Below are 22,385 nucleotides of genomic sequence, written 5' to 3'. Positions count from 1 at the left end.
GCTAATCCAAGTTTATAATTTTAAATGACAAATTTATTATTAGAAAACCCTTTTGCAATTATGTTAGCACAGCTGAAAACTGTTGTTCTGATTAAAGAAGAAATAAAACTGGCCTTCTTTAGACTAGTTGAGTATCTGGAGCATTAGCATTTGTGGGTTCAATTACAGGCTCAAAATGGCCAGAAACAAAGAACTTTCTTCTGAAACTTGTCAGTCTATTCCATGCGAGAAATTTCCAAGAAACTGAAGATCTCGTACAATGCTGTGTACTACTCCCTTGAAAGAACAGAGCAAACTGGCCCTAACCAGAATAGAAAGAGGAGTGGGAGGCTCCGGTGCACAACTGAGCAAGAGGACTCCGTGCATTTAAATATCTACATTCATTTCTGCCAGGTTCATTCTATTTCAGACACCTTAATGCAACTTTTAAATCATATAATATTATGTGAGCTAAATTAATTTAAAACAATTATAATAATAGACTACATGACCAAAAGTATGTGGACACCTGTTTGTCAAACATCTCATTCAAAATCATGAGCATTAACATGGAGTTGGTCCCCCCTTTGCTTCTACAACATTCTCCACTCTTCTGGGAAGGCTTTCCAATAGATGTTGGAACATTGTTGCGGGGACTTGCTTCCATTCAGCCACAAGAGCATTAGTGAGGTTGGGCACTGATGTTGGGCGATGTTCGCTGAAGGTGTTCGATGTGGTTGATGTCAGGTCTCTATACAGTCAAGTCCACACCAATCTCGACAAACCATTTCGGTAGTGAGTGTTGCAACCGAGGACAGACGATATTTACGTGCTACGTGCTTCAGCACTCGGTCGTCCTGTTCTGTGAGCTTGTGTGGCCTACCACTTCACGGCTAAGCTGTTGTTTCTCCTATAAGTTTCCCCTTTACAATGACAGCACTTACAGTTGGGCCGCTCTAGCAGGGCAGAAATTAGACAAACTGACTTGTTGGAAAAATAGTATCCTATGACGGCGCCACATTGAAAGTCACTTAGCTCTTCATGAAGGCCATTCTACTGCCAATGTTTGTCTATGGAGATTGGCTGTGTGTTCGATTTTATACACCTGTCAGCAACGGGTGTGGCTGAAATAGCCGAATCCAGTCATTTGAAGGGGTGTCCACATCTTTTGTATATACTGTATATAGTGTATATAAAAACATTTCCCCTGAAGTATAATTTTTATGAGATTACTAATGTTACTGTCCCCATTACAACAACAAAAATACTTAAATGCATGCAGTTTTGACCTTGAAAATGTTAATTGAAACAATGTAGAATTCCATTCATTCTTATGGAGGACTGGGCCTACTTAGGAGGGCCAATATGGCTGACCGGTGGTTTCAAAGCCTTATACTCGCCAATACAAGACATGGCCAAATCAATCCAGGGTTTATATACGTCATTGGTTAGTGTCAGTGAGGTTTGGGTTTGTTAAATAATAGCGCTCTCTTCTGGTTATGGTGGTTATCATTTCACCAACGTTTTAATGATTCCAGCAAAGACGGATGCAATTTCGAACAGGCCCATAGACTTCTATTGAAACAGAAACAAATGAAGGAGTGGGATGCATAGACTGTAAAAAATAGTGCGATGTCTCGCTTCCTTTTCCATCTCTGATTTCAGAGATGTTACAACAATAATGGTGGCTCCTGAGAAAAAATGTATTTCACAAATAATTAATTTTTCAGCGGTCTCACATTTGTATCTATACATTTGTATATGCAGTCATTTACATCTTAATTGTCATGGTATCTGCATTCTGCAAATTTTCAGTTACATATTTGCTAATTCCAATCATTTTCGCTCAATATATTGCAGTTCAAGGTTTGCTATAGGCCGCTGATCCTAGATCAGTCCTTACGATTAAGAATTTGCGCATTGGTGTAAAGTACTTTAAAGTACTACTTAAGTAGTCTTTTGGGGTATCTGTACTTTACTTTATTATTTATATTTTTGACAACTTTTACTTGTACTCTTACTCCACTACATTCCTAAAGATAATATTGTACTTTTTATTCCATTCATTTTCCCTGACAACAGAAAGTACTCGTTACATTTGGAATGATTAGCAGGACAGGAAAATAGTTAAATTTACGCACTTATCAAGAGAACACTTGGTCATCCCTACTGCCGCTGTACTGACGGACTCACTAAACACATTCATATTTTGTAAATAATGTGTGCCCCTGGAAATCCGTACATTTTAAAAACAAAAAAATGTTGCCTCTGCTTTGCCTAATATAAGGAATTTAAAATGATGTATACTTTTACTTTTGATGCTTAAGTATATTTTTTCAATTGCATTAACTTTTGATACTTAAGCATATTTAAAACCAAATACTTTTAGACTTTTACTCAATTAGTATTTTACTGGTTTACTTTCACTTTTACTTGAGTAAACTTTCTGTTAAGGTATCTTTACTTTCACTCAAGTATGACTTGTGCGTACTTTTTTTCACCGCAGAATTTTGGCAAACCATAAGTCTGCTTTGTGGCCTTGCCCCCCCTACACTACGTCATCGTCCGCGCTTGTGTGACGCGAGGCCCGCCTCCTAACCGCCCGCGTTATGCCCGCCCCCTCCGTCTCTTTACGGTCTCTTCCCCAGCGACAGAGCTAGGTTGAGTCCCCGGCACGGAGTAATAATACTGACACCCGCGACTGACTGAAACCAAGGGGAAGATGGAGCACAGAGACCCTCATTTCAACATATTGTTAGCTACGGATTCTTATAAGGTGAGTGGGGAGACACCGGTATGTTAGTGCGATTTGTCTGCGTAGTCGTAGGTTCAGTGTGCGTGTAATTCTATCAGCCAAGGTGGTTGCATCCTCCAAGGCCATCACGCGTGCCTTGGTGGCTGTCTGTGTCAGATCGTTAGGCCAAATGGGGAGGAGAGAGGGGCAGGTAGAAAAGGTAGTACCAAATTTAGCCTATTTTCATCCTGGATAAATGACGGAATTGCCACCAGCGAATCTACGAAGATGCTCACCTTTGCGCAGCTAGCTGCGCTTGCAAGGCAGGCAGCTAATGAATGAGCAGAGGATATATTGGCTAAATATGTGTTGTGAATGGGAACGCTATAGCAGCTAATTGAAAAGGCGGTAGCTAGCGCAGGCAAGTATTGAATGGAGCGGGGGATTTTTCTACCAAAACGTGGGAAGGCTAGCTTTTGCAAGAGACGTAGCTAACAGGCCAGGGACTATTGTGCTACTATCCATTTCCTTACTTTATAAAAAGCAATGGCAGATTCTGAAACAAAATCGAAACTTTGGTAAGCCTTTTGGATACGCTCCAGTTCTTAGTGCAATCCTTTTTTGACCGTCGATGTTGTCAAAGGCGGAGGTGGGATGAGTGCATTCAGTGCAATCAAATGAGAGATGCATGCTGTACGATTCGGTCTGTTTTTGACTGGGTTTTTACATGTTATTTTATTTGAATGAAAAAAATCAGCTGTCTGCTAGGTAGGTATAGGTACAGATAGGTACACTTATATACCTTGCAAGCAAAATGATATAGATATGACTGACTGCTTTTGTCAACAACAATACTACGAGAAATGTATTCATTTCTTTGTGGCCCCGTGTCCTGTCATCCAAACTGTCATATCAGCTGAATCTCTCACTCACAGGTCACAATATTGCGTAGTCTTATTTTATACAATTGTGGCACCACATTATTATATAAACATAGTGGAACTGCCTAGTTTCCTCTTTACCAGAGGGACAAAAATAAAGGCTGCACAAAGCACATAAATCCTATTATATTTGATGAGCCAGTGTCAACTGTCAATCATTCTCCCTCCTGGTCAGTGCTGTGATGATGCTGTTTTCTGGACTGGTGTGTGTGTGTCGGGGGGGGGACACTTCAGTCCTTTTGGGCTCATTGCTATACAGTGACTGGTAGGCATTTGGAACTATAGGGCCTGTTAGGATATAGAGAGAGCGGGTGGGAGTCTAAAGGCATGGCACTGGCTACTGTGACTTATACACCGTAACATGATGGAGGCTAATAAAGGGGTAATAAATTAGGCTCTAAAGTCCCTAACCGCTGTCCTAAAACCATGGAGGAATATTGGATTATCAGAATGTTTTGTCTTTGCCATGCAAAGCTTATGCAAACTGTTGTTTCACAACCCCCGGTCTGGTAAAATACCCCCCCCTCCCCCCCATTTTTTTTTTTATAATAATAAAAATTGAGATTCGTGAACAGAATGGATTCAAACTGCTCTGAACATTGGCTTTAATCTTGGTCAATTGTGGTTCACGGAAATATTTTATTTAGTCTTTCTCTCTGCTGTTTGTGGCCCTAAATTCAGAATTTAGAATAACATATCCTGTTGATTATTGTTGTCGTGTGTGTGTGCATTTAGACTGATCTGGTTGGCTCCATCCATCCATCTGTCAGAGCGGAGGTCATAGTGGACTGATTCCCAGACCAGTGCAGCCCAGAGGAAGGACGGGGCGAGGGTCAGAAGTAACACAGTTTTACAGTTGACTGAATTCCCGGAAAGTGAGAGAGAGATGGACGTATGTGTGAGTGCCCAGAGGCAAGGACACGGGACTGTGCCAGACAGATATTGCCGCTGTAGAGAGGCCAGTGTAATTATATGTACATAGTGGTCGTGGCTAATCAATAAAAGCATCGGCGGCAGATTTGCTCATTACTCTGTTTGCGTTATTTACTGTTCCATCTGCTCCACAGCCTGTCTCTGTCCCTCACTTTTTTTTTAAACCGCCCCCAATGTGCCCATCCTCTCTTTCTGTTCCACTTCTCTACAACATACCTGGGTGTCCCCGGTGCACCTAGAAAGAGTGAGCTGGGGGGGGGGGGGGGATGACGTAGCGGAAAGCACTTGGTATCCCTCCAAATGACACGAATGCACTACATTTCACCAGAGCCAACCTGTGACCAATAGTGGGTCATTTGCGATATAGATTTTTGTTAGTACTTCCTCTAGCCTAACTCTGTGAGGAGTTGACTTGATCATGAATACATCATATCAGTCCATCACTTCAGTGATATCTAGTCGGCTCAGTAGGCTTCGAGCCCTAGACACCTCTGTGTGGGTGTGTAACAGAAACAGGCAGCGGATTGCATTCGAAATGACTAATGAAGATCACGTTAGTAAATTGTCAGATGACAACACTTTGAGGGCTTTGGGAGGAGGTGTTCCTGTAATTGGATAGCGGATGGGAGCAATCATCCCTGTATCTGTCCAGTGTCCATCTGTCCTGTGTGGTACAGGCGGACAGACAGAGGGACCAGGCCTGGTCACTCAGTCTTGTCATGGTCCAGCAGGCTGATATCTAGCACCTTCGAGTGAAGTGTGAGAACTTCCACTCAGTAAAGGGACACATTTTGGAGTGTTTTTGTGGGAACAAATGGCAGCATAACCTTTCTTATGTCTCCGTGGTGTTCGAGGTATGAGGAAAAAACAGCCAATTGCTTTCTCTGTGCGAACCTGTGCCACAACAACTTCCTGTTGCTGCATAGGAAAAGCCTGTGACGCTGTGACCAGCAACCTCCGGTTGTGAAAATTATAGTAAAACACTGCCAAGAGAATGTCATATCTATATCACTTCTAGGAAGGATACCTGAGGGCAACTAGCTATACAATCGGAAGCTGTGACATTTTATCCTGTAGTTAGGCTATTTAAACTGTTATTAAAGATGCACGGTCAAACCGTTGTATCATTTCAGCCAGTCATTTTGAAAGTAGTGCTCACTCACAAGCCGTAAGTGGTCCCCGGAAAATGCGTACCACGTCACAGATGTTGCAGATACTGCATGTGCGCCACGTCGTTGCGCTCGCTCTCTATCTCCGCTGTGTCCGCTGAGCCGTTGGGCCCACCCTGCAACCTCGCTGGGCAACACTGGGCAGGCCTTTTCTTAGCAGAAGTTCATTGGCTAGAACTGGATTTCCTAGGCTGGCGCACGTGGGGGGGAAATGTCACACATTGGCACATCCAGCCCAAAGCGGGAGGTTTAAAAAAATAAATACTAGTCACCAAAGTACCTTTCAATCTCTTTAACTGTCATTTTATAGCCTGAAGTTGTGATGTATTTTATCCATGTTGTCTCCTCCCTCTTGGATCCAGGTGACACACTACAAGCAGTACCCTCCCAACACCAGTAAAGTGTACTCCTACTTCGAGTGCCGTGAGAAGAGAGCTGACCCGACCAAGAACAGAAAAGTCAAGTATGAGACGACGGTCTTCTACGGCCTGCAGTACATCACCAACAAATACTTAAAAGGTAAGGATTGTATTGATGTCCTCATAATGCAAAATATGACATCCAAGCTTATATACATAGCTCCTCTATGAGTTAACATTCTCTACCAGGCCTTGCTACTAGTCTGCAGAGTTGGAGTGAACTGAGTGATCCTTCCTGTCTCTGCCAGCAGGAGAATCACTGTCATGTGATCAAGGCTAGCATATAATTGAATAGGTGCTCAGATGAATTCTACAGCATTGACTGGCAGCATCTGAGGATCTGTAGCATCTAGACTGAGCAGGGGAGAATCTCAGTTGCATTTCCTTGATTCCTCGCGTCCTCTCTCCACACCTCCTCAAAGCCCATTGAATGAGAAGTTCAGAGGTCCCTCCCCAGGATCACCTTCCAATACTTTGAAAAGCAATCCTTCCTTTCTGCCTCACTTGGAATTTATGATAGATCAGTCCTCTCGCTTTCAAGATCTGACCTGAAGTGTGTGTGTTTGTCTGAATGTTCCTGTATTCTCCTTCTGGAAACTTCTGGTCCTCACAAGGATAGTAAAACAAAACACACAGACAAGAAAAAAATGCTGTTTTTGGCTAGGTTACGGTTACAATTAAGGTTAAGTTTGAAGTTAAGTTTCGGATAAGGGTTAGGGAAAATAGGATTTTGAATGGGAATCAATTGTTTGGTCCCTACAAGGATTCAATGAGCTCTAAAAGTATTGGGATAGTGACGCATTTGTTGTTGTGTTGGCTCTGTACTCCAGTACTTTGGATTTGAAACTATACACTGAAATTACAGCACTGTTTGTACATAGTCCTCCCATTTTAGGGGACTAAAGGTATTGGGACAAATTCACTTATGTGTATTAAAGAATTCAAAAGTTTAGTATTTGGTCCCATATTCCTAGCACGCAATGATTACATCACGCTTGTGACTCTACAACCTTGTTGGATGCATTTGCTGTTTGTTTTGGTTGTGTTTCAGATAATGTTGTGGCCAATAGAAATGAATGGTATATACTGTATTGTGTCATTTACAATAAATGTGGCTCCAAAATGACACTACATTATTTACCGTTAATTTCTATTGGGCACAAAATCTGAAACGCAACCAAAACAAACAGCAAATGGATCCAAGGTTGTAGAGTCGCAAGCTTGATGTCATCATTGTGTGCTAGGGATATGGGACCAAATACTAATCTTTTGACTACTTTTATATGATGGAATTTGAGAAGGAGTCGTGGAGAGAGGATGCAAGGAATCAAGGAAATGCAATTGAGATTCTCCCCAGGATCACGTTCCAATACGGTTAAAAGGAATCCTTCCTTTTGATTGATCGAACGTCAGTGGTTAGGATTTCACTATCCAGTAATGTCCGGTCAGGGATTACTCCACGGTAGGAAGTAGGGAAAGAGGCCGCCTTTTATTTTCACTGTATTTGAACAGGGCCTAGACTACAGCTCCTCTGGCCATCAGTTATTGTAAAGGGAGCTGAGAGGTTTAGCTAGATGTCGTACCTTGGGCAGCCTTGGCCTAGACACTGATCAAAGATCAGTTTCTCACTCCATACCCTAATGGTGCCTGCCCTAAGGTTAACGTTTTGTAGAAGGTTAAGCTGATCCTAGATCTGTTGTTTTGTTCTTCCGCACAGCATTAGAGAATGGCGCTCAAAGTGATTTCACGGCGAGGCAGGGAGAGGTGCTGTAGAGAGCTTCAGGACTAGCGTGGACTGGAGACAAAGGAACATCTGCTCTTTGAGCCCCAGCAACACAAAGGGCAGCTGCAACTTGAGGCTACTAGCATTGATTCACTACAATGATACAGAGTTCTACTCGCAAGAAGTAACCCTGGAATAATGTTTTTGTAACTTTTAAGTTTTTATTTGTATTCAAATAACCTTTTGAAAATACCAGCCTTATTACTTTATTGCAACAAGAGGTCATATCGTGTGTGTGTGTGTGACAAGGTGTGTGGGCTGTGAGGTATGTGTTTTTGCGTGCGTGTAGCTGTATACATTGTGTGTGTGTCCATAGCCTGTAGCATGTCCTGCAGCAGGACAAAGCCGCTCTGTAAGAGGGAGAGAGAAGGTCCTAATTTAATAGCGCGTGGATGGACTAGAGTTTGGGATTCCAATGCTTCTCTATCGCCTCCTCCTCCCCCCCCCCCCCCCTTCTCTCACTCTTTTGCTCTCACAAACTGTCATATCTCTCTCTTTATCCTATACACCACTTGTTCACTGATACTTCAACCATTTGAACCTCCCTCCCTCCCTCCCTCCCTCCCTCCCTCCCTCCCTCCCTCCCTCCCTCCCTCCCTCCCTCCCTCCCTCCAGGGAAAGTGGTGACTCCAGAGAAGATCCAGGAAGCGAAGGAGGTGTACAGGGAACACTTCCAGGATGACGTCTTCAACGAGAAGGGCTGGAACTACATACTGGAGGTACACATTCACGTTTGTTTTTACTACAGTGAGCTCCACAAGAATTGGGACAGGTTCACCTCTGTACTCCAGCACTTTGGATTTTAAATTATACAATGACTCTGAGATTAAAGTGCCGTCTGTCAGCTTTAATTTGAGGCTATTTTCAGTCATATCGGGTGGACCGTTTAGAAATTGCATCACTTTTTGTTCATAGTCCCCCTATTTTAGGGGACAAAAAGTATTGGGACAAATTCCCTTGTGTATTAAAGTAGTCAAAAGTTTAGTATTTGGTCCCATATTCCTAGCACGCAATGATGACATCAAGCTTGTGACTCTACAACCTTGTCGGATGCATTTGCTGTTTGTTTTGGTTGTGTTTCTGATTTTTAGATGTGCTCATTAGAAATTAATGGTAAATAATGTATTGTGTCATTTTGGAGCCACTTTTATTGTAAATAAGAATAGAATGTGTTTCTAAACACTTCTACATTAATGTGGATGTTACCATGATTACGGATAAGTAACCCGTCAGTAACGGGGCGGCAGGGTAGCCTAGTGGTTAGAGCGTTGGACTAGTAACCGGAAGGTTGCTAGGTACAAACCGGAAGGTTGCTAGGTACAAATCTGTCGTTCTGCCCCTGAACAGGCAGTTAACCCACTGTTCCCAGGCCGTCATTGAAAATAAGAATTTGTTCTTAACTGACTTGGCTAGTTAAATAAAGGTAAAAAAAACAAATAATAATAACCTCATCATGATTCACGATTCATTCTGGACTATCTGTAATCATGGCAGCATCCACATTAATGTAGAAGTGTTTAGAAACAATAAGTGACTCCAAAATGACACAATACATTATTTACCATTCATTTCTATTGGGCACAAAATTATCTGAAACACAACCAAAACAAACAGGTTACTCAAGCTTTGAGTCCCAAGCTTGATGTAGTCATTGAATGCTAGGAATATGGGACCAAATACAACATTTTGACTACTTTAATACAATTGTTTAGGGGATGTGATTTCACAAAAAGGGATGTGATTTCATTGTCTCAAATCCAAAGTGCCAAAGCACCAAATGTGTCACTCTCCCAATACTTTTGGAGCTCTTCTCTAACCCTTATGTATTTTTGGTGGAAAATACATCTTTCAATCAATTTTGCTCTCTGGGTTACTAGTGCTGATCAGGGTCACTTTAATTTGATTAGTGTCCTATCACAAATTTTTTTCTCCCCCATATAGAATTTTAAGATACTTGAAACATATTTTTATTTGACTAATATGATAAAGGAAATGGGTCAGACCGTGGGCTTTAGGGTGAATGTTGTATGTTGTGTGTTAACTGCAATGGCTGGTGTAAAGGTTGTGTGTGTGTGTGTGTGTATTGCAGAAGTATGACGGCCACCTACCCATAGAGATCAAGGCGGTGCCGGAGGGAAGTGTGATCCCACGGGGTAACGTCCTCTTCACCGTGGAGAGCACCGACCCAGAATGCTACTGGCTCACCAACTGGGTGGAGGTGAGTGTCAGTGGGGGGCAGCAGGTAGGTTAGGTCTCTCCATCAATGTGACTGGATTGGGGCCTTCCTGCCTGTTCCAAATGAATCCTTAGAGTCAGTGTGGCTGTCTGAGATTGTGCCTGATCTAAAAATAAATTGTAATGTTTATTTAACTTCACTCCTCACTGACCAAGGCCCTGCCCCTAGAGCACACCACACAACATTGCCACAGTGACTCTGCACTTTTTAAAATTCACATGATGAGAGCCATCAGTCTCTATCTGTAAACCTCTTCCTCACGTATCCTGCCTCTGTCTGTCTAGCTTCGAGTGTTACTAGTTAGCTTCTCTGACTAGGATGGTTTCTATGGGTTCTGCATCACAAATGGCACCCTATTCCCTATATAGAGCACTTCTTTGACCAGAACCCTGAGAATAGGGTGCCGTTTGAGCTAGATCAGCTAAGCCCCGTCTCCACCTCTCAGTAGCCACTCTATGCAGAATGGTCGTGACCGTGTAGAGTAGTTCCACTGAAGAGCAGACCGTAGACTCGCTGGTCTGACACCGTCACGTGAGCATATTAACACTGGTCACCGACCGGTCGATCGCCAAACATTTCTGTAGAAAAGCCAACGATAAAGCTCTTGCGCTCCTTTAAAAAAAAAATAATAATGTTTTGTCTTGCACTGTTGGTGGTGGGTGCACTTGATTCAGAAGGGCATGTAAAGTGTTCCCATTTTGAACTATTTAATTTGTCTGAAGAGAGAGCTAAATCAAGTGCGCAGTAGGCGCACTTGATTTAGCTCTCTCTTCAGACAAATTAAATAGTTCAAAATGGGAACACTTTACACGGTCAGCATTTCATACGCTTTAAAACCATGTCCAAGAGAGAGACTCTCAAAGAATACAGCAAAGAGATGCTGTTTTTATGAGTAAGTTCATGTATTAAGTTTTTATTCAACAATTTTACGAAACATATGACGCTCTTCTCCTTGCTTCCACACACGCTACAACCAGCAATGCAGCTGCAATGAATGAGTAGCCAAGTATATCGATAGGCCTGCGTTTTTATTATTGGCAGCTCATCATGTCTATTTTAATATCATGGAATGCTAATTTCACTAACTCTGGTCATAAGAACAACATTGGGTTTGTGCATGAATAATGCGGTGCGACTAGAGTTTCGCCATCAGGTGGAAGACGGTGTCCCCTTTCACTGGTCAGTCTCACCGGAGGGAGGGAGTAGAGACCGCGAGAGGTGGAACCTCTGCTGCTTCCTCCCGCCACTGAAACTGACCATCTGATGCAGGTACCATCAGTCCAGTAAAATAAAAAAGCAAATTATTTCAATTTATGCTCAGCTGTGCCTCGTAAGTTAATTGTGCACAGATGTATGTTTTTTTTTAAAGTAATGTTTTTGTTGTTTTTCTGAGCGGTAGATCTCGGCTTTTTGACTCAAAGGTTGGTGACTGCTCTATTAAATAGTATATTATGGTTTGGCTCTGGAAGTGTGTGGCTCTGTTATCCCCGTCCACACTACGGTGCTCAATGGCGCCCTCCTCAGTCTCCACCTGGCATTACTGCTGTAGATCACCACAGCGTCAGCGTCACTGCATACAACCAGTCATATCGTAGGCCTGTATGGCTTCAGTTCCTTAAAGATAATTCATTTGTTTCTAGATTATTATGATCATTTTCACATATTGAGTTGAAGTTGTTGGAGCTGTGGCTGGCAACATCTTGTGGTAGCGTGTGAGCACTCCGGTAACTCTGCAAGGTGTTTTTGACCATGTGGACCGCACACATGACCCTGCACACACACACACACACACACGTACACACACTCTCACGTACATGCACACTACACAGCTCATAGAGGGAGAAATATGACTAAACACACACTCGGACATGGCGTGATAATATTGACTCGCCCGTTCAACGATGACTGGACTGAGACAAAGACCCAGGCATCTCTAGCTGCCAGCGGGCCACGGCTAAGTAACTCTGTCCTGGGCTTGCCATGTGAGGAATCCTCCCATCGAACCCTGTGTTGACATGACCTCTCCCTGTCCCTTTGCCAGGGAATGTGGATCTAGCCCCTGAGCCTCCCAAACAGCCCACTTCCCCTTCCACATAGCAGTATAAAGGGTCTGTCAAGAGGGTTGGTTTTGGGTTCATGTTCCAGCTCACTACACTGTGATGGGGTGACTGGAGGGTGTGGATGGGGCTGTGGTGGGATCAGAGGGATATTTTGGGTTCATGGACATGCACACTACAGTTCAAGAAAGATTGAGGAGAGAGGGAGCGGGATCAGAAATGAATGAATGAGAGGCAGGGAGAGAGATGGATGGAGGGATCAGAGAGGGAGGTAAGATTGATGGAGAGAGATGCCTCGAAAGCACAGAAAGTTGTGCTTTGAGAGCTCCAGACTTGGGCCCATTCTAGCATGGCAATCTACTAACCTCCTCCCCTCCAGACCATCCTTGTCCAGGTCTGGTACCCTATCACCGTGGCGACCAACTCCAGGGAGCAGAAGAAGATTCTTGCCAAGTACCTGCTGGAGACCTCTGGCAACCTGGACAAGCTGGAGTACAAGCTGCACGACTTCGGCTACAGGGGAGTTTCCTCACAAGAGGTAGAGGAAGTGTGTGTGTGTGTGGGTGGAGGGAGGGTTATATCCAGTGCATTCGTGAAGTATTCAGACCCCTTTACTTTTTCCACATTCTGCTACGTTACAGGCTTGTTTTAAAATCTACACACAATACCCCATAATGACAAAGTGAAAACAGGTTTTCAGAAATGTTTGCAAACTAAAAAAAACAGATACCTTATTTACATTAGTATTCAGACCCTTTGCTATGAGACGAGACTCAATTGAGCTCAGGTGCATCCTGTTTCCATTGATCATCCATGAGATGTTTCTACAACTTGATTGGAGTCCAACTGTGGTAAATTCAATTGATTGGATATGATTTTGAAAGGCACACACCTGTCTATATAAGGCCCCACAGTTGACAATGCATGTCAGAGCAAAAACCAAGGGGTCGAAAGAATTGTCCGTAATACTCCGAGACAGGATTGTGTTGAGGCACAGATCTGGGGAAGGATACCAAAACATTTCTGCAGCATTGAAAGTCCCCAAGAACACAGTGGCCTCCATCATTCTTAAATGGAATACATTTGGAACCACCAAGACTCTTCCTAGAGCTGGCCGCCTGGCCAAACTGAGTTATCGGGGGAGAAGGGCCTTGCTCAGGGAGTTGACCAAGAACTCGATGGTCACTCTGACAGAGCTCCAGAGTTCGTCTGGGGAAATGGGAGAACCTTCCAGAAGGACAACCATCTCTGCAGCACTCCACCAATCAGGCCTTTATGGTAGCGTGGCCAGACGGTAGCCACTCCTCAGTAAAAGGCGCATGACCGCCCGCTTGGAGTTTGCCAAAGGGCTCCTAAAGGACTCTGACCATGAGAAACAAGATTCTCTGGTCTGATGAAACCAAGATTGAACGATTTGGCCTGAATGCCAAGAATCCCGTCTGGAGGAAACCTTGTAAAGCATGGTACTGGTAAAGCATGTCGGGATTTTTTTCAGTGGCAGGGAGTCTAGTCAGGATCGAGGGAAAGATGGACGCAGCAAAGTACAGCAAGATCCTTGATGAAAACTTGCTCCAGAGCACTCAGGACCTCAGACTTGGGCTAAGGTGTACCTTTCAACAGGACGACGACCCTAAGCACACAGCCAAGACAATGCAGGAGTGGCTTCGGGACAAGTCTCTGAATGTCCTTGAGTGACCCAGCCAGAGCCCAGACTTGAACCCGATCAAACATCTTTGGAGAGACCTGAAAATAGCTGTGCAGCGATGCTCCCCATCCAACCTGACAGAGCTTGAGAGGATCTGCAGAGAAGAATGGTAGAAACTCCCCAAATCCAGGTATGCCAAGCTTGTAGCGTCATACCCAAGAAGACTCAAGGCCTTGAGAAGACTCAAGGCCAAAGGTGCTTCAATAAAGTACTGAGAAAATGGTCTGAATAATTATGTAAATGTGATATTTCTGTTCTTTTTTAAACCTGTTTTTGCTTTGTCATTATGGGTTATTGTGTGTAGATTGAGTTGAAAATTATATATATATTATTTATTTATTTATTGTTAAGGCTGTAATGTAACAAAGTGGGAAAAGCCAAGGGGTCTGAATACTTTCTGAATGCACTGTAGGTGTGTGTGTGTGTGTGTGTGTGTGTGACATTTGACTCACCATCTCTCTTCCCCATTTCAGACGGCAGGTATCGGAGCCTCTGCCCACCTGGTGAACTTTAAGGGCACAGACACGGTGGCTGGCATCGGCGTGATTAAGAAGTACTACGGCACCAAAGACCCTGTGCCTGGCTTCTCTGTGCCCGCAGCGGAGCACAGGTAAAAACGTCAGGACACACAGTGGCTTCACAGTTAACACACTAACATCTCTTTCTTGGTCCTGAATCAATCAAATTACACTTGTATTGGCGTTCTTAGCCCCAGGTAGCAAGCAGGAGGGGATGGCTTTGATATCCAAATATCAATTGCTATGCTTGTATAGGCCATTGATAACATTACACACACACAGGAGATGTACAGTACATCTCTAGCTGAGTTGGCTGTACCACTTCTCCACTGCACCATTCATTTGCCCGTTGGTTTCTGGGAGTTCGGTTCCAGAGGCCCTGGTCTGGTCACTGTGGTTACGGAATCATGACGGTCCGTTTTAGTTTCATCTTCCAGAGACACAGTCACATTCCTCTCCATATGATACACACAGTACTCTACCATCCCCCTCACTCTCTGGGTTCTCCAAGGTGGTAGATAGCAATGCATTTAGAGATACGCCCCTCATTTCTTTGCTAATAGATTTGATAGCATTAAATAAAGATCAAATTGTAAGTGAGGCAAGCGTAATGCACAGATCGATTCAGAAAGAAACTAAAAGGACATAGCTAGCTAGCTACAGTTCACTGTTGTTGACATGAGCTCCTGGAAGTCCAGTTTCTGCAACGTGTTGATAAGGATGCCCTCTAGTGGTGGTACTGCAGCTCCATGTGGAAGAGCTCATAGGGAGAGGGATACGTTTAGTTGTCTTCAGTAAATCTGATAACTTTTGTATTCTCCCTCTTTCTCTCCAGCACCATCACAGCGTGGGGGAAGGACCACGAGCGAGATGCCTTTGAGCACATCGTGAGGCAGTTCCCCAACGTGCCCGTGTCTATCGTCAGTGACAGCTATGACATCTACAACGCCTGTGAGAAGATCTGGGGCGAAGACCTGAGGAGCCTCATTGAGTCGCGCAGCGCTGATGCCCCACTGGTGGTCCGTCCCGACTCAGGGAACCCCCTGGATACCGTGCTGAAGGTAACACTATGCCTAGCTCGACCCTAAATCTACCCCCATAAACCCCACATGGTCCGTCCCGACTCAGGGAACCCCCTGGATACCGTGCTGAAGGTAACACTAGGCCTAGCTCGACCCTAAATCTACCCCCATAAACCCCACATGGTCTGCCCGACTCAGGGAACCCCCTGGATACCGTGCTGAAGGTAACACTAGGCCTAGCTCGACCCTAAATCTACCCCCATAAACCCCACATGGTCTGCCCGACTCAGGGAACCCCCTGGATACCGTGCTGAAGGTAACACTATGCCTAGCTCGACCCTAAATCTACCCCCATAAACCCCACATGGTCTGTCCGACTCAGGGAACCCCCTGGATACCGTGCGGAAGGTAACACTATGCCTAGCTCGACCCTAAATCTACCCCCATAAACCCCACATGGTCTGCCCGACTCAGGGAACCCCCTGGATACCGTGCTGAAGGTAACACTATGCCTAGCTCGACCCTAAATCTACCCCCATAAACCCCACATGGTCTGCCCGACTCAGGGAACCCCCTGGATACCGTGCTGAAGGTAACACTATGCCTAGCTCGACCCTAAATCTACCCCCATAAACCCCACATGGTCTGCCCGACTCAGGGAACCCCCTGGATACCATGCTGAAGGTAACACTATGCCTAGCTCGACCCTATATCTACCCCCATAAACCCCACATGGTCTGCCCGACTCAGGGAACCCCCTGGATACCGTGCTGAAGGTAACACTATGCCTAGCTCGACCCTAAATCTACCCCCATAAACCCCACATGGTCTGCCCGACTCAGGGAACCCCCTGGATACCGTGCTGAAGGTAACACTATGCCTAGCTCGACCCTAAGTCAACCCCCTTAAGCCCCTCGTCGTCCGCCCGACTTGGGGAAGCCTGTTGGTAACGTACTGAAGCTAACACTATGCCTAGCTCGACCCTAAGTCAACCCCCTTAAGCCCCTCGTCGTCCGCCCGACTTGGGGAAGCCTGTGGGAAACGTACTGAAGCTAACACTATGCCTAGCTCGACCCTAAGTCAACCCCCTTAAGCCCCTCGTCGTCCGCCCAACTTGGGGAAGCCTGTGGGTAACGTACTGAAGGTAACACTATGCCTAGCTCGACCCTAAGTCAACCCCCTTAAGCCCCTCGTCGTCCGCCCAACTTGGGGAAGCCTGTGGGTAACGTACTGAAGGTAACACTATGCCTAGCTCGACCCTAAGTCAACCCCCTTAAGCCCCTCGTCGTCCGCCCAACTTGGGGAAGCCTGTGGGTAACGTACTGAAGCTAGGTCCCAATCAGGTCCTCTGAGGAAGTACTAACGCAATACTGAATATTATTGGGCAGATCCTAAATTGAGAAAGATGTACACGAATTCAACGTCCATGGTAATCTGCCATTTGATATAACTACAATAATAATCCCATATGCCGTTTAGCAGACACATTTATAGTCATGCACGCCTACGTTTTATGTACAGGCGTTCCCAGGAATCGAACCCACTATCCTAGCGTTGCGAGTTCCATGCGCTACCAATTGAGCTAAGGGGGGGGTACATGATTTGGGTGATATTTTGAGCTATGACCGGGCTTCTGTAGTTGAGATTGAGCCGTATGGAAGCCCTCTCAGTTGATGCTGTATGTTCCCCTCACATACAGATTTTAAGAAACACGTGCTTCCTCCACTCAGGTGCTGGAGATCCTGGGGAAGAAGTTTATCCCTACGGAGAACTCCAAAGGCTACAAAGTTCTGCCGCCCTATATCAGAGTTATACAGGGGGACGGAGTGGACATCAACACCCTGCAAGAGGTACACGCACACACACACACACACACATGGACACACACACACACGGTCAGTATTAACAGTGCATGTGTCTGTGTGTGTAGATCGTGGAGGGGATGAAGCAGCATCGGTGGAGCATTGAGAACATTGCCTTTGGCTCTGGAGGAGCTCTGCTGCAGAAACTGACCAGGGATCTGCTCAACTGCTCTTTTAAATGCAGCTACGTGGTCACCAACGGCCTGGGGGTGAGAAGAGCATTACACGCATGCACACACACCATCACACACACACACATGGATACTGTATACTATATTACAGTGGGGTCTTAAATTATTGACACTTCTGATAAAGATGACCAGAAATGACTGTAAAATCAATAATTCAAATACTGAGCTAAATTGTATGCTAGAAAAATAGGGAAATTATTTTATGCTAATACAATTGCTCAGAGAAAGAGATCTTGTTTAACTAGTAATAGTTTTTTTTCTCAAAGGTAGGGGTCAAAATGATAGACACCCTGTTTTCAATACCTCACCTTGCGGGAATAACGGCACTAAGAACACATTGGGGGGGATCTTAGACCATTTCTCTATACAGAACATCAGTGTGTTGAAAATCCCAAATTGTTTGCGTAGTCAACTTACACACAGCTCTGACACACACACTTATCCCACCAGACATGCCACCAGGGGTCTTTTCACAGTCCCCAAATCCAGAACAAATTCAAGAAAACGTACAGTATTATACAGAGCTCTTATTGCATGGAACTTCCTTCCATCTCATATTGCTCAAATAAACAGCAGACCTGGTTTCCATAAACAGATAAAGCAACACCTCGCGGCACAAGGCCTCTCCCCTATTTGACCTAGATAGTTTGTGTTTATTGATATGTAGGCTACTTGTGACTTTTTATAAATGTATGTAGTTCTGTCCTTGAGCTGTTCTCGTCTAATGATGTTCTGTATCATGTCATTCTGTATTATGTTTCATGTTTTGTGTTGGACCCCAGGAAGAGTAGCTGCTGCTTTTGGATCCTAATAAAATACCAAATCCTTCCAGATCCTTGATATCCTTCGTCTGCGCTTATGGACGACCCATTTCAATTCAAACCACAGGTTTTCAATGGGTCCTGAGACTGAGATGGCCATTGCAAAATGCTGATTAACAATTCCTTTGAGGGTTTTGGTGGGCACTTGGGGTTGTTGTTTTGCTGGAAGAGCCCCTTGCTGCCAAGTTTCACCCACCTGGCAGAGGCAACCAGGTTTTTGGCAAAACCATATCCTAGTAGGTCATGATGCCGTTGACCTTTTAACAAGGGCCCCAGGACCAGTGGAAGCAATATAGCCCTGTAACATTAGAGATCCACCACCCTATTTTACAATGGGGTGTCTTTTCTGCTCATGCGTTCTCATTTCAACACCAAACCCACCACTGGTGTGCGTGACCAAAGAGCTCTATTTTCATGTCATCTGACCAAAGCACCAGTTACAATCCACGTGACAATGCAGTTTAGCAAACTTCAGGCGTTTACATTTGTTGGATGAAAACAGTCCGGCAGGTGGATGCACATCCTGCTAAAAGTGCAAGCAGGTATTTGTTTACTGTAATTCGGTTAATTATCAGTTAATTGTTCCGTTTTAATTCAGGCTTTTGTTCGTTTAGACCATACGCAGGTCATATACATTTAAACCTGTGCGGCTGGTAAAAATGTTGAGTATACCCTACAAAATAAATGAATGCTAATTTTGTAGCCTATTCGATTCTGGGAGTTGTTTATTTAAGTTTCAATTAAACTATTTGATTATCGAAACAATATTGACTATATGTCAGCTATAGGCTTTCATTGGGTAAGAAGGCTAATTAGATGGGTTTTTTTTTTCCTAAGCAATATCAGTTGACAATGTGCCGCATCGCATTGTGAAAATAAGGAGATATTGTTCTTAATTCATTGCATAGTTTCCTTTTTTTTTATCCAAATGCGGAATAGACTTGCAGACAAATCAATTCGTACAGGAACGGGGAATAGCCTAATGGCCTATACTACTCTGGAGTCATAAAAACAATGAAATACATTATTATTTGTCCTGTTGCGGAGGAAAATCTGTCCTGGTGACGGGTATCGGTTGGGGCTCGGAATTGACGTGGCTGGCGAGGGCGGGGTGCATCTCCAAAACAAACTGGCCCGTGCAGGATCCTTAACACAGACACACATCCTACCTCCACTGGAAGGAGAAGTGTAACTGGCCCGTGCAGGATCCTTAACACAGACACACATCCTACCTCCACTGGAAGGAGAAGTGTAACTGTTTTAAATTTTGGTGTCAGGTGAATGTGTTCAAGGACCCGGTGGCGGACCCGAACAAAAGGTCAAAGAAAGGTCGTCTGTCTCTGCACCGGACAGCGAGCGGGGACTTTGTCACTCTGGAGGAGGGCAAGGGAGACCTGGAGGAGTACGGCGTGGTGAGTTGAGTCCACATATCATACTCCCACATCAATGCATTCCAATAGCCTTTGTAAATAAATGTTGTTTTAGTTATTGGGGTTTGTCAAATGTGACCTTCTTTTTTTTGAGGTTAGTTAATTAGACACTTCACTGACGGTCATTTGTTCCTTTCCCTCTCGTCTCCCTCCAGGACCTGTTACACACCGTGTTTCAGAATGGGAAAATTGTCAAGACGTACACGTTCGATGACGTCAGAGACCATGCCAAGATAACGGACAGTGACCTCAAGGAGCTCCTCCACTGAGGGGCCACTGACCCCTGAACCCCTGACCTCCATCACCCCACCGGAGGCGGCACACTGCTAATGACGCCCCCCTTCCCTCAAACCCCACCCTCCCAGAAGCACTGTCCTCCACTGGAGAGGAGACACACACACACACACGTCCAAACCTACACCTGAGTGAAGGCCAAGGGATAGAGAGAGTAGTGAGGGAGGGAGAGCAAGTGGAGTGAGTGAAACAAGTAAGTGATAAAGATTAAGGGAGTTGAGTGAGATAAGTGAGAGCGAAAGAGAGATGGAGATAGAAGGAACACATTCCCACTGACTATACCCTGTGTTGTGTGTACAGAGCTGTTTAAAGTCATTCATACTCTACTTAGTTAGCGTTGTCTTTTAGTGATGGATGGAAGGTTATCGTGGTATATAAATCATTTCAACTGCGGTTACGTTACAGTGTTTATATGACCAAGTGTCGCTATACATTGATCACAGGAAAGGAGATATTGTTTCTACTGTGTTCATGAAAGTTCCCGAACTTTGTGTGGTTCTAGAACTGAGAGGTATATGTTTAATGTTCCTGAGTGGATGTTTGTATGTGTGTGTGTACTGACAGTTTCTTCCTTTTTAAAGGAACCTTCCTTTATGCAAATGAATTTGCTGAACACATACTCTACCTTTTTTAAGTTGTTGGCCTTTTTTTTATCTTTAAATACGTTTTCCCCTGGGTCTTTAGAAGACACTACCCACACATGAGCAAGTCGCCATATAGAAGCCAGCTAATCATGTTGCTAAAACACTGTCTACAGAACTGCACGACACACTCTGTATGAAATGGCACCCTATTCCCTTTACCAGTAAAAAGTATTGCACTGAATAGGGTGTCATTTTGGACCCACACACAAGAGTCAAATCAATCTATTTGTGGCACCTTTTGTTTGTGTAAAAGTGCAAGTATTTGTTACACATACATTTTTCTTTGATTTGGAGAACAGTAAGGCATTTGTCGCTGATATTGAATTATGGGGAACATTTCCGTAGAGCTTGATTTGACTATTTTGATACCATTGTGGTTGGTTCTTACCTCCAGAAATCATAAATTTTTTATGACAAAGGTAAATATTGCCAGGTTATTTGCAGTAAATCTTCATATTTACAAGGATGTGGCCAAACTGTCTTCTCACGTGTATATAACAACTGCATTATACTGCGAGAGGGCAGGGTAGGGAGAAATAGGGATATAATTATAATTTTTTTGTCTAATTCCCATTTTCTACCAATACAGAATCCTCCACACTGCTTGTTTGTTGTATGACAGGTGTTATGTCAGCTTTTAGCAAATGTTTGTTTGTGTGTAGAATAGTGTTCAATTCTGGTAACTTTCCCAGAAACCCCGATTGAAAAATTCCGGGAATCAGGAAGGAATACGCTCGAAATCCAGAATCCTCCAACCAAGATTTCATGATGACCGGAATTTTACAATCCTGGTGTAGTCTTGTATGAATGCTGTTTAGAAAATAATACTTGTGAATTCAATTTTTGTTTTGTTATATGTTGGTTGTCCCAAATTGTTTCCCAAAACTGAACATATCTGATATTTTAAACTAACATCTGTTGCAATGTCTACATATTAAAAACACCATCCTGTCAATTTGAAATGTTTGATTTAATGATTTAAATGGTTGTTGTTTTTTGTGTAGTATACCCCCTTTTTCCTCCCCAACTTCGTGATATCCAATTACGATCTTGTCTCATCGCTGCATCTCCCCAACGGCTCGGGAAACACCGCTCAACTGACAACCGAAGTCACAAGGAGTCGCTAGAGCGCGATTGGCCAAGTAAAGCCCTCCCCTAACCTGGGCCCATTGTACGCCTTCCTGTGGGACTCCCACTTGTGACAGCCTGGGATCGAACCCGGGTCTGCAGTGACACCTCACTACAGACCACTGTGCCACTCGGGAGGCCCTTGATTTAAGATTTTGTTATACGAGGGAATCTATTCCCTTCTCTAGATGCTTTCCGAACAGTATAATATGGTTTCCTCAATGCACTAGCATTTAATTAAATAATATTGATATCACATGTTGGAGAATTAAATAATTACAACTTATGTGTGAATCTTTGGATAAAACACTCATTTATTGTGTTCTGTTCTCTATTGTCGGGGATCCTAATGATTGCGTTCCATAGACATATATTAATTCATATATGTTTGTCATTGATAAAGTCAGTCATCTGCACCAATATGTTCCTCTTGAGTAGTACTGTACATACTGTACAATTCAGTGGAGGCTCCTCGGAGTAAGGGGAGGACCATCCTCTGTGAATTTCAGAATGTTTTTA

The 22,385-nt window shown here is 44.1% G+C and overlaps 1 protein-coding gene across 1 annotated transcript; it reads left to right on the top strand.

Annotated features, from left to right (window-relative positions):
- The first annotated feature begins 2,599 nt into the window (after positions 1 to 2,599).
- Positions 2,600 to 21,693, top strand: LOC109896755 (nicotinamide phosphoribosyltransferase). Its single transcript, XM_031831894.1, has 11 exons — positions 2,600 to 2,755; positions 6,119 to 6,275; positions 8,574 to 8,677; positions 10,048 to 10,176; positions 12,631 to 12,789; positions 14,430 to 14,566; positions 15,310 to 15,535; positions 17,227 to 17,346; positions 17,427 to 17,567; positions 19,648 to 19,782; positions 19,956 to 21,693. The coding sequence occupies exons 1-11, from the start codon at positions 2,702 to 2,704 to the stop codon at positions 20,067 to 20,069; spliced, it is 1,476 nt and encodes a 491-aa protein (XP_031687754.1). The 5' UTR covers positions 2,600 to 2,701; the 3' UTR covers positions 20,070 to 21,693.
- The last annotated feature ends 692 nt before the right edge of the window (positions 21,694 to 22,385 follow it).

Source organism: Oncorhynchus kisutch, linkage group LG9 (assembly GCF_002021735.2).
Source record: "Oncorhynchus kisutch isolate 150728-3 linkage group LG9, Okis_V2, whole genome shotgun sequence".
Taxonomy (NCBI): domain Eukaryota; kingdom Metazoa; phylum Chordata; class Actinopteri; order Salmoniformes; family Salmonidae; genus Oncorhynchus; species Oncorhynchus kisutch.
Note: the sequence above shows the minus strand (reverse complement) of the source record. Positions and strands in the feature narration are given on the sequence as shown.